Source organism: Neomonachus schauinslandi, chromosome 1, assembly GCF_002201575.2.
Source record: "Neomonachus schauinslandi chromosome 1, ASM220157v2, whole genome shotgun sequence".
Classification (NCBI taxonomy): domain Eukaryota; kingdom Metazoa; phylum Chordata; class Mammalia; order Carnivora; family Phocidae; genus Neomonachus; species Neomonachus schauinslandi.
In genome coordinates this window covers 108526468-108539964 of record NC_058403.1, presented here as the reverse complement: position 1 = coordinate 108539964, position 13497 = coordinate 108526468, and the positions used below count along the sequence as shown (strand labels likewise).

The 13497-nt window shown below is 37.6% G+C and overlaps 1 protein-coding gene across 12 annotated transcripts in view; it reads left to right on the top strand.

Moving 5' to 3' along the window:
- Window positions 1-13497, top strand: part of MBNL1 (muscleblind like splicing regulator 1) — a 181563-nt gene that overhangs the window by 133299 nt on the left and 34767 nt on the right. For 10 of the 12 annotated variants that reach the window (XM_044920250.1, XM_021685934.2, XM_044920246.1 and 7 more), the window contains one exon: window positions 5254-5424. In XM_044920250.1, the coding sequence (XP_044776185.1) occupies window positions 5356-5424 (69 nt within the window). In that variant the 5' untranslated portion in view covers window positions 5254-5355. Of the gene's footprint in view, window positions 1-5253; window positions 5425-6532; window positions 6564-12595; window positions 12650-13497 lie in introns of those variants that run through there. The other 2 variants (XM_044920260.1, XM_044920267.1) reach the window with 2 other exon arrangements.

Here is a 13497-nt window from a genome sequence, read left to right as displayed (position 1 = left end):
TTGGCAAAATTTTTGTGAGATATTTCTATCATCTTAGCTGAAAAAAAAATAGTAAGAATTTTCAATAGGAAGCTACCAAATTCCTTTGCCAGAGTTTCTGGCCAATATCTGAGCAATGAGTATCTCCAGAAAGTGCTTCAAAAACATTTGTATATCTCAGTTGTCCCAAAGGAAATACTGGTTTTGTTTTAACAATTGAAAAAATTGTTGCAGTTTGAACAGTTTTTCCTGAAAACCAGTATTTCCATTGAAAGTTGGAAACGACTTATGAGTATAAGCTGGTACCCTTATAATTTTTTTCATTGCCCCTTTATTTCCAGAGTTTACCCAAATATGACCGAATAATTTTAATTCTACCACATAGTTACCATTTGGCAGCTTAATAAGATGTCTTTTTATATTCTGACCTCATAATCACAGTATGCCTTTTATTTTAGGTAGAAAAATTATAAACAGTTCAGTTTGTCTGATTTCCAAATAGAATTTTGAATTTTTAGTTTATTAGGTTTCACCGATTTCTAAGGAAGGTGTTTCATTTTTGATCTTAAATAAATACTAAAAATAGCTCAGAAACCATTTTTATACTCTAAATTGCCATCTGTAGTTCTATTCAGTTTTATCTTTATTCTACAATTTATATCTCACTATATACATCATATACTGTATATACATACACACAATTTTTAGATATGCACTTTATATGCTCATACTATTAATTATTTAAAAGTACACTTCACTGGGGCACCCGGGTGGCTCAGTCGGTTACGCATCTGCCTTTGGCTCAGGTCATGATTGCAGGACGCTGGCATCAAGCCCCATGTAGGGCTCCCTGCTTAGTGGGGAGCCTGCTTCTTCCTCTCCCTCTGTCCCTTCCCTCTGCTCGTTTTCTCCCTCTCTCTCTCTCAAATAAATAAATAAAATATTTTAAAATAAATTTTAAAAAGTGCACTTTATTAAACTAAGATGTTTAAAAATTATTTTGAAGCTCACACAGTTAATCTAAACATACATTTTCCTTTGTTATAATTACGAACTCGTACGCATTTCAAAAGCTGATGAGAAAAATCCTTAAATTCACAGTTGAACAGTTTATAACTTCAGAAATTAAAGACTTGATGAGTTGATCTCTTGAATGACCATGATTGGTCTCATACAGGCTTTTAAGACTATAAGGGGAAAATTTTGACTTTTTTGGAAAGATTACTTTTAAAGTAAGGTAGAAAAAATATTGGAGAAAAATGGACTTAGTCTGAATTGATACTTTACTGAACTTCCTCCATTCCCTAAAAAATATAGTATGTACATTACAATGATGTCTTTGAATTCTGTGTTCAGTTAACCTATAAAATGCCATTTTGAGTGGCATCGAAGGTATTTATGGTATAGACCCTATAGAGTAGCCTGCTAGTCAGCTGGCTAGCTCACTGACAGTAAATGTCAGTACAATCAACAAAAGCAAACGACAGCAATATAACACTATAAGAAATGTATTAGAATGGCATTTTCCGTAGTGGATGTGGCAAATGCAGAATGATGATTAAGGGCCAAGCTTATATTATTAATGATTGACATGCATTGTCACAGGTTTCCTTTTTGTATTTTTTTTAGTACTTTTAACTGATACAGTGCTAAATTAAGCAACTGCTGTTTATTATTAGCTTATTGAGAACCTGTTATATCAGGAGCCATGAATGAAGTTGGCGCACTGTCTTGCTCAACCCTTATACATCACGAGTGAAATCAGTGGTGGTGCTGCTTTTCTACCGAAAAGGTATGGCCACTCAGAGAATTTAACTCCTACAGGGTCACACAGTAAGGAAATAACAAAGCTGCTATTCTGCAATTCGAACCAAGCCATGTTATATAGAATGTACGATTATATGGCAACAGGTAGAACGGCATAGAGCAATCAAAACGGAATAAAAACTACTTTCTGTTTTAGCATTACTTCTAGCAGCCCAATTTATTGTATCTTGGAGGTGATATCTCTGGATGATTTAGAATATAGTTCCTTTATACAATTTGCATACGTGAGCGCTAGATCTGACTGAATTTCTGTACTTAGATTTTTGGAATGTATTATGACTGTATAGATTTTAGGACACCAAATACATCACATCTCTACACAAATCTAGTTTCATCCCTGGTGAAACTTATGAACCTTCTGTTACCTTTCCTCCCTTTATTATGGCAAGCTTTATCGGGTGTTCAAATTACTGGCCTCTGAATAAAAACGTAAGTTAGTACAGCTCAGAATCAAAGTTTGGTATTGAGAGTTTTCATTCTATTAGTTTCATTGTCTCCAGAACAGAGTTAGAGTAGAATTCATCTTTAAGGAATTATTAAGAAGTGTTCATTCATTCATTTTGCAAATGCGTATTGAGGTATGGTGCTGGGACCTCAGGTGTAGACTGTGGACGAACATGGAGAGTACCAGTGGGCACGTTCACCTTAACTCAACAAAAGGTATCCTGGTGGATTTTCTCCAGAGTTTTAGGCAGTCCTCTAGAAGAGGATGTTTATTCTGACTTTTTCTTGACCTTTTTATTTGTCAAACCACAATTATTCAGCAGCATAGCCAGCATTAAACACGTTTTGAACTCCCTAGGAAGCTGAGTTTATCTAACGTCAGTTGCAGAGGCTACTCTGGTTTTTTTCCCACACATGTCAATGGAAAATTCACAGCAGTGCTTTGCAGAATTGTGTTTTTGCAGTGTTTTTTTTTGCCTGATATAGCAATAATGTGGAATACTATTAAAATGCAGATCTCTGGGCTCCCCCAGAGCTACCACCACAGACTGTGGAAGAGGCCTGCTCATCTGCATACTTTTTCACCGAATATCCTCAGTTGATTCTTAGGAACATAGCTTTTGAAAGTGAAGTTTCAGTGCAGTCAAATCAAGCTGTGTATAGAAAGGTAGCATATGTAAGAAATTAGAATGGCATTTTTCCTGAGTAAGTATAAATTAAAAAATGAAAACCAAAGGTGTAAGCTTCTCTTGAAAGGTTTGACATGATCTGACACAGAATGTATATAGGGCAATATGATTTGTCTCCATTATTTCAATCTGAGCTGTGTTAATAGGGAGGAGGGGCTGAGTGGTTTGTGTGTCGGGAGGCACTGGGATGAAGAGCTTAGGAAGATCAGTGTTAGTGTTGGCCAGGCCTAGTTCAAGGCCTAGGGCTATCTCTGTGCTATTTATGGAGCTATAGAAACTGATCTGAGTGAATTGACAGTAACCGAACCCTCGGGGTGGATATAATCTTGCCTATTTTCACTTAAATAGATCCAGTATTAGTATGAAAAATAATGTGGCGATACTGAGAACCAGAATTTCTCTTAGAGCCAAATTGTTCTTTGTCCTGAGAGAAAGCAGGTTTTCTCTAGGACACCTCAACTGGGTAGCCCTGAGATCGTACCACATGTTAGCCATGAGGTTATTTATGTTGGCCAGGCGTTCTCTGTGGTTTCTCCTGTGACTCTAAGTGTTGTTTTTGGGTAAAAGTTGCTTTTCATCCGGATGCTTTCAAGCTAATAACATGCTCATGATCTCAACAGATACCAAGCATGATTTCCTGTGGAATAAGTCATAAATATATAAATGTTACTTTGTGAACATATCAATAGGCATAACTAAGAGATATTATAAAAATTACCTTCATGGTGATATTTTGTTTTTCTTTTGTTGGGTATATGATTAAAGGGGGTGGGGGTGGTGGCAAATAGCAGCTCCTGACCTTTACCTTGCTCACAGAGTGCCGTGCAGGGCCAAGGGCGTGACATATACATTATCTCCTCTGATCTTCGTAAGAAACGTATGGTGTAGGTTTTATAGCATTTTTGAAATGCATAAAAGGCCTGAGACAAAAAAGTTAGTTTTGTATGCAGTTCCTGCTGCTGATGGGAGACCTAGGCCTCTACCCTAGGTCTTGGGACCTGACAGTTTCTTGGTATCAACTACTGTCTTCTGCCACCTTCTGATTTAAAACATTATTGGTGATGCTTTATTACATAAAGCTTGCTAAAATGAAAGGCAGTATCCTATGATATTAGCCCTCTGCAGAAACTTATTCCTAAAAAACTGAATCAAAACAAGCCAGAAATAGATCTTTCAAATTAGGATTGTGACAAGATTTTTGTCACAAACTCAAGCTATGCTGCATCAGTTTACAGTATAAGGTCAAATGATGGCAAATGGATTTTTCTTAGAAAAATCAAAGAAAGCTCAGGAAAAGTGGTTGATGGCTTCAATTGAATCTTTCTTTGACCCTCCCAAACAGTTCTAATTAGATTTATTGGTGAAAGAAGTTGTCAAGGTAATAATTGATAAGACCTTTCATTATAAAGACTTGAGAACATATTGAAATAATATGGAAACAGTGGGATGATAGAATTGAAATAATATGAAATAAATCCCTTATACACTATTTCATATTACAGACTTTAATACATATTTTTGATGAAAAGAAATGTCCCGAAAGGAAGGGTATATTCACATTTCTTACTTTTTTCTAATATTTTGTTTCTCCATTTTACATTATAAATCTTTTGAAGGGTATATATGTCTATTTTCTATTGTTTTATAGCTCTTGGGCAATGGAGACTAGATTTATCTTTGAAAGGTTAAAGGCTACGTTTTCCACCAGTGTTTCATTATACTTACTAATCTCTATGTACAGTGGGAACATATGGGCATTTTCTTTTTTTCGCCTGCAAATTTCTTAATATATGGGTTTGTAAAGCTTAGTAGTAATTTAATTTTGTTATGAGATACTCGTAAAGGTGCTTAACTGAAGACACAGTGTGCCTTGAATCCTCTTAAGTTCATTTCCTTAGAACTCAATACAAGTAAAAATAGATGCTAAAACTTCATGTTTCTCTTGGGTTCATTAAAGTTAACCAGGAGATTTGGAAGGAGCTAATATTATTCTTCATTTCATATTCTTTATTTTAATCTTACCCTGGCAGTTTGTAGATTTTTAAACTTGGACCTAGAAATATTAGTGCTAATATTAAAAGAAGGGAACTTCTTTAAGCTTTAAGACTTTCTCAAATGTCTTAACACCTCATTTTGATAATGCTTTTGGGTGAATTCATTACTTATTCTAAATGTATGATAAATGGATATGGACAATACAGTGTGTTAGAAACCCATGGTAGATCCAGGTGGTAGGTTTGCATGATTTTTATTTTTTAAGATTTGCTGGTCTAATGGTATTTTAAATGGTATTTTCTGCTTTTGTTTTTTTTAGGGTCGTTGCTCCAGGGAGAACTGCAAATATCTTCATCCACCCCCACACTTAAAAACGCAGTTGGAGATAAATGGGCGCAATAACTTGATTCAGCAGAAGAACATGGCCATGTTGGCCCAGCAAATGCAACTAGCCAATGCCATGATGCCCGGTGCCCCATTACAACCCGTGGTAAGCACGTTTTCAGTCCTCATTCATCAAGTTTGTAATTCCAAGTGCTTAGTTTCAGTATGAAAGTAATGAGTGCACTCGATTAAGTGAACATAGGTAACAGTATCAGGTGTCTAGCATTTTCTAACAAAATTACCAAGCAAAGCCTGAAACAGTTTTCACACTGTGAAGATACTCATCTTCTCGCTAAATCATGTGGAAGTTTACTTATGGCGTGTTCTCCCCCTAAAATTCTCTTCACATGAAATCCTGTGATTTGCAGGAGTTAAAGTGGTCATCAAACTGATCAATATAGTCCATGTGCATTTTCAGACTCCTTTAATGGTAATAATATTTTTAAAATTTGGTATAGATCATCTTTAGTTTTGAGAAAAATTTTTCCTTTCCTGCTTCCTTGAAGAGAATCTGTTTGCATCATTTTCTTTATTGAAAAGGAGCCTTTGTTATTCTTTCAAAGTCAAAGTGAAATTATTTTGTTGTTACAAATGCTAGCCAAATTTTGACAGTGGTGAGTCAATATCATGCATTAAAAGAGAACTAATCAGGAGAGGCAGAAACTCCCAGGGCTTTGAAGCAAAGAGCTAAATACTTTAAACTGTAGGTGGTCATAGAGATTTAATGTTTACTGAGCAGTGTATGTGAATAACTTTTGATTCTGAGCACATATATTTATTTATTTATTTGGAGTTTGGGGGAGTGTATATATGATAAATGACTTTAATAACCTTTACTCACATTTATTCATAAAAATGTAAGATTACTATCATAAGTAATTGTAGATTACAAAAGGTTATTCTGATGTTGATTGTGATATAGTAATTATGTATTTAAATGCATGTTAAAATTCGTAATGATCAGAATATATCTGTCAGTAATTTATGTCAGTAACTTATATGCACTGTTATGGGGTTGTGGGAATGTGAAGACCCACATTTTTCTGATATGCTGACTGTAGCATGTGTGCTAACTAATTTTTTTCCTAATACATTTTAACACCTGAACTCAATGTAATTATTATTCTCTCTTAGAACTTAATGCACCAATCATTCCAAAAAAGAGGGGGGGATTGCATTTCGAGGTGGGAGGGATCTCCATATCACATCGGCAGTGATACCAATTATCAGTACTATACAGTTGAGGTGAGAGAATATTATAATTCTGTGTCTGTTTTAACCTGATATATTTTTTTCCATTATTGGGGGCTCAGTTAAAAATATGGTATCTTAAATTTATTTTTGTGGCATCTGCTAGTATTATATCTGCATTGGGATAGCATGAAGATTTCCATGTGGTTAAAAAAAAAAGTTACAGTCATTCTCCCTAGCATAAAATACAGGACAAGAGGTGTCTTTCACAGCTGGCCCTCTCACACAGTTTCAGAGAGATCTGATAAATCCTTGGGGTGGCTACTACTTTAGCTGATCTAAGATTTCTCCTTGATGTGAGATACTTTGTTCCACTTAAACATTTAAAGGCTGCTAACCATCAGGCTCTACCCTCTCAGTGACCGGAAGCACCTCTGGTCAGCAGGTGTAATTCCTATACTGCCGGAAACAGTGCTGGTCACGGCATTGAGCTCCTCACTGTGAAGTCTTGGCCCATCTCCTGACTTAGTCCTTGAGCTTTACTCTCAGGGCCATTCCAGGGTCATCATAGGGGTCATCCTGGGACAGACTGTAAACAACATTTATGCTCATGTCTGTAAAATACAGTAACAAATTTGTGGTGTGCACGAAATCACAATTTCTGAAACCAGCAGACAAATCACATGTCCTGGTGTTTTTGTTGGAAAATTCTCTGCTTAGACAAAACATTTATTTTTATTAGTTGTGAGCACATTTGGGCTTTATGTTAATTTTCCCTGGTATGACTAGATTTGAATGCAGAATTATCCTTCTACTAAAGGCATCCTGAGATCATAGTCTAAAAATATACTCGGTTCAGGGTGACATTTTTGTAATAAGTATAGAAGTCATTTTAATTATTCAATTTTAAAACATTTGAGGCTTTAATGACTGTAGAGAAGGCTTTAATCCAGGAAATTTGTCTTCAGAACCCCACCTGAGACTTTTAGATCCTTTGTGTAGTCAGCCCTGCTGATGAGAGTAAACATACAGAGATTCAGAAATAAATGAGATGGTCATAACCAGCTGCTCACTGGAATTTGAATTCTGGGTCAACAAATAGGGATTATAACAAGGCTGGAAGCTGCCAGGTGACCAATGCAGAACATGGTTGCCACTCAAAGAACATGGCCACTGGTATAGATATTAGCGTTCGAAGACACAGCACACGCTTGAATCCAGCCCAGGCAGGGGTTCTATCAAAGGAGGTGATACTGTGAGCAGATCCATAATATCAGGAGCGGTAGGAGTATCTGAGCAGTTTCAGGGTTTGTAGTCAAGTAGGTGAAGCCTCTTATTTTTTTAGGGCGAACCAGTTTGGCCCATTAAACCGTAGCTGAGGGAACGCGAAGAGGGAGAAGGAGCAGGGAAGTTCTAATCAAATCTGGAAGCCTCTCCTATTGTGCCTGGCATATAGCGAGATCAAAAATTACTTGATGAGTCAAAGAATGAAGTAAGGAGTTTCTTGGATACAAGGAAGACAGGCAGAGGTTTGTGGTAGTTTACCTGGCCCTGTGATTCCAAAGGAATCGGCAGCAGGAACCAGAGTACAAGCCCCATCCTAGAGCCCGCAGCATAGAATGGGGCCTACGGCTGGATATATACTAGCCCACTATTAGCAGGGGCAGCCTGGGGCTCGATGAGGGTACCGGTGAGACCAGGTAGACCAGTGAGACCAGGTACCGGTGAGACCAGTAGCAGCTCTGCCACTCAGTTGGGTTTTCATCTTTTCAGAAATTTTGAGAGACTGAGTCTCTCAATTTAAGGTCTTGAGAAGATGACACTGAGGTGACTTGGGGAATGCAGGGGTTTATAGGAGAGCTTCCTGTTTTCGTATACTTTATTCTGTTGTTATGAAATGCAACAAGCCAAGAGGCAGAAAGAGGACTTCCATTTGGGGGGCAGATACAACACTCTAAGGGCATTTCCTGCACTCACTACTTTTTGTATCATAAATCCTCACAGCCGTCCTATAAAGTAGATGATATTTTCTCAACTTTAGAGGTATTTTATTTTATTTATTTATTTATTTATTATGTTATGTTAATCACCATACATTGCATCATTAGTTTTTGATGTAGTGTTCCATGATTCATTGTTTGCATATCACACCCAGTGCTCCATGCAGTACGTGCCCTCTTTAATACCCATCACCAGGCTAACCCACCCCCCCACCCCCCTCCCCTCTAGAACCCTCAGTTTGTTTCTCAGAGTCCGTAGTCTCTCATGGTTCGTCTCCCCCTCCGATTTCCCTCCCTTCATTTTTCCCTTCCTGCTATCTTCTTCCTTTTTTTTTTTTTTTAACATATAATATATTATTTGTTTGAGAGGTACAGGTCTGTGATTCATCAGTCTTACACAATTCACAACGCTCACCATAGCACATACCCTCCCCGATGTCTATCACCCAGCCACCCCATCCTTCCCAACCCCCACCATTCCAGCAACCCTCATAAAGACACAAGAGGTTTGGAAAGGTTAAGTAATTTGCCCAAGGTACATAGCTAGTGCTTAGTAGGGCCAAGATTTTAACCCAAGCTGTTCAGGTGCTAGCATTCAGGCTGTAGAAACACTAATTGGAGATTTGCCACCAACCAGCTCTGGGTCCTTCGTTGGTTCATTTAAAATCTCTGACCTTCATTAACATATAGTGATAAGTTTCAAATATATTATTATCTGCAAGTTCCTAACAATTTCATAATTATTTCTGTTTCATAAGATGAGAAAATAAGTAGTTGAAAATAAGTAATTGAATTTACCTGTGTGTCTACTCCCTGAAATTTGCATAAGAAATTATTAAGTAACTGGCATTAATTCTATTATCATTCCTAAGCCCCTAAGAAAAATGTAAAAAGATCGTATTTCTCTTTATTATGTGATCTTTGAAGAGAAATGGAAGACCTATAGTATTTGATTATCCAAATGTAAAAAATTAAATATTTGGATTTTTTCTAAGTACTACTTTAAAAAAAAAAATTATTACATTGCTATGTACTCTCTGATGCAGAGATAATCCAACCAGAAAACTAAGCAACCTAACCAAAAAAAGACCGTATCTTGTGGCTCACAACTTGGAAGCATCTGGTGTATTTCTTTGATCCATCCCAGAAAGATGTCTTCAGCAGTTCCGTCGATTCCAGGCTTTTGTCATTGCCCTTGAAGAGCTCTGCATAAGGAATGGTTATGAAGAGCTGTGTCTGAGCTCTGCACTTCCACTCCACTCCTGTGCCTTTTCCCTGCTCTCCCAAAGCTTAGCCTTGGCCATCGGTAATGTCTGAGGGCTGCTCCCCTTAAGGTACACACACACACCTAGCTGCCTTGAGGTACATAACTCAAGTTGAATTCCTGTGCATTTCATGAATTTGAAGTAGCCTAGGGATAAAGAAATGCAAAGTTACCGGACTTAGCTAAAAAGTCTTGGGAGCTCTCTTGCTGTCCCCATCGCCTCACTTTTGCTGCCCTGGTGTTCCCACCTCACGGTTGTTGGTGGCTGAGTGCTGAAAGCTTTGAAGTCACCATATGTCACATTTCCAGGAACACCTAGAATTCTTAAATTGGTTTTTAGTGCTTTACCCTCCAGGTTTCCCAACCTAGTGATTGAGATAAGGCCACTTCTGAGAAAGCATTTCCAGTAAAATGTGGCCACCACGGCTGTCATCCGTGCTCCATCTAGTGCCTGTTTCAGTCAAGGAGCCGGCCGGTGCTTCCTCGAGCAGCTTGCAGACAGGCCCGAATCTTAGGGACCAGGCCATATGTGTTGATACCTTTTTACTCGCTGGGCCAGAAGTGAGTCTTCTTTATGTAAATGTTTGTTACTTCAGTAAAGCTAGATTGAAGTGGTAAGGTGAGATTAAAAATAAAGCCAGGTGGTCATTGTGATTTGCCCAGTCAACAAGTCGGTCTAGAAGCAGACTTTAAAATAGTATTTCTTATTTTATTAGAGTCATATGCTATACTCTTAGGGGAAAAAAAAAAAAAGAGATTATAATGTGAATTTGTTGGGAACACCCCTTAATCTTTGGCTGTTTAATATTCAAAATAATTGTTTACAGGGACTTCTCTCACTCCTATATAGGGTTGTGTGTACCCAGAAACATGGCTTTTTACACCTTGATTATGTGCTGTCAAGGAACAAAAAAAGCTTTATTTTTTTACTACTTGCAGGTTCAACCTTTACAAACACACACACACACACACACACGCACATGCACAAAGGTAAAATCTAGAAAAATCTGAAAAAATTGTATTCCATAAATCGTATCAAATACTGATTAGATACTATTTATTACATATACTCCATTTTTTAAAAAAATCACAAACACTGTTTCACATAATGTATTAAAATAAGTTAGGGCCCCTATGATATTTGCAACATTACAGCATGGTAATACCACAGTACTGAAACTTAGAAAGCTCAGTATTTTAAAAAAACTGCAAAACAAAACTAAAAGAAATTATACTTTTCAAACAAGCATCCTAGATCAATTAATGATTACATTGTCAAGTGGAAAGGAAGTAACATTAAATCACTTTTTTTTTTTAACATTCACATAGCTATACTAGAAAATATTTAATGCATTTGCTAGTGAGTTTGTGTGCTGGAGAAACACAGCAAATGCATTAATACCGCCATGAAAGAAGTATGTGCAGAGGGGGTGTGTCGATGGCAGCCGCAGGCTCCGTGCAGGGTGAAGGAAGTGTGCAGAAGACACACTCGGATGCCTGCAGTCTAGTTTGAGGAGGAGAGAGGGTTAAGTAAACACATGTGGTGATCAATGCCAAATTCGAGTGGTGAGGAGTTCTATGGTAACAGAGGGTAGGAAAAAACCTCTTCGTAGTTGGAGATGTGGGCGGATCAGGGGAAACTTGAAGAGAGAGTCGTGATTCGAGAAGCGTGATTAGAATTAAACAGGAGGGCTGGGCAGGAACAACCTTCCATGTAGAGGGAAAAGCATTGTTGAGAAGAAAACTGTGAGGAAACATGTCTCCTTGGAGACCTCACATACAATCCAAAATCGGAACCTGTTTCTGTTCTTCAATAGTAGAAGACCACGTAATGTATAGAAGGGGAATGTCCCAGGAGAGTTTTAAATAGTACTGACGGGATTGTGATGAGTGGGGAGAGCCAGGGTGTTCAGGGGTTGAAGTTCTCTGGAGGATTCTAATGGCCAGCCAGCCCCGAGAATCACTGGTTTCAGGATCACCTGGAACCAGACACACCTGTGTCCAGATCCTAAGTCTTTCATGCTCTCCTTTGTGATGATGGATACGTAATCTATGTGAGCCCTTTACCCTGTCGGCAAAATGGGAGGGACTAATAAAACCCACCTGACAAGACTGTAATTCATCCACACATTCCTTCATTCACTCACTTATTCAGTGTATATTTATTGAGTACTTACTATGTGCTAGGCATCTAGCTAGATCTTGGGGATTTAGCAGTGAACGATACAGATATCTGCCCCCCCAACTCAAAACAGAAACAATGGAGTTTTTGGCTTTATTTGCCCATGGAGTTTACATTTTACTGTTACGTGCATTAAATACAGTAACGTAGGTAAAGCACTTAGCACAATGCCTGGCACACAATAAATAGAAGGAATTATAGTAATAATCATGTTTGCACACATTTAACTAGGGTCATGTGAAATTGAATATCATTTTAATTTCTAATAAAGCCTGATTACTTCAATGGAATCAAATGTCTGATTTACAACAAACAAGTGATTAGCCCATAAATGCACGAGCATTAGTAGGGTTGCAATTTGTTTTTCTCCGCTGAGGGTGTTCACTGGCAAAAGGCAATCATAGCCAACCTTCCTTATGCCTTCCAGGAACAAAGATATCTGTAAATCATTATTACAAGGATGTAGTCAGTATCAAATATGCCAATTACATAGTTATATGTTATCCTGTGGATACCTCAGAGAAAATAGGATGCATTTGATAATACCATAGCATTAATGTCCGTCCTTGCGATTCTGCCGAAACCCTCTGCAGGATGGCTTTCGGAAAGGAGACTTGGCAGCGCAGAAGTTCAAGTGCCTCTCTAATCCGATTAGGGCACTGATGGGGCCACGCGGTGACCTACCTCCAACAAGGTGCTCTTTGAAGAAGGAATGTAACAAATTTACAAAACCTCTAAATAAAGGAAGGAATGTTGCACTTTCTGGGAGCAGCTTTTGGAATCAAGTTTCAAAGTATAGAGCTATTATTATTGATTCTCTGCTGGTTTAGCAAATAGCTTCACTTATCTGGAGAGAGAACAATTGGAGAGAATGCTTGCTGAATAGTTGATGTTTTAGATTTTTCAAGCTGCTAGATTTTACTTGGGGATGGTGCCCTAAAATTTTTCAGATTTGAATTTGCTCTGCTCCATTAAGTCAGAAAATCAATTCATGTGACACCTCTGTAGAAACAATCCAGCAGGAAAATTGTTGCCAGTTAGTGAGATCAATATTTTTATTTAGGAGAAGTATTCTTTTATTTGTGACATGCAACTGCTGCATTATATGCATCATGGATTATAAGTTTATTCACTGAGATTTAACAGAGCTGCATTTTATTGGTCACTGGGTCTTATTTTCTTAAAATAAGAATGCTTTCCTTAGGAAAAAAAAAAAAAAGAATGATTTTCTTGCCTCCAAATACGTTTGTAAATTTGACCTCTGCTTCTAAATAATGTACAATGACATAAACATCTCAGTACCTTTCCAGAGTATATTAAAAATCCACTACCTGGAAATCCATGTTAATTCATAGCAATAGAATATGAAGAGGAATGATATGGACTGGCTGTGTTCTCCATATTTTAAACTGGTCTTCTGGTCTTTTATGCTAAATTTCTTATAATTTTTAAATACCTAATATAGAAAATTAGAGTGCTGGTCTGGTTGGAATTGCACATTTTATATTTGACAGTATGTAACAGTGTATGTTCGACCTGAAT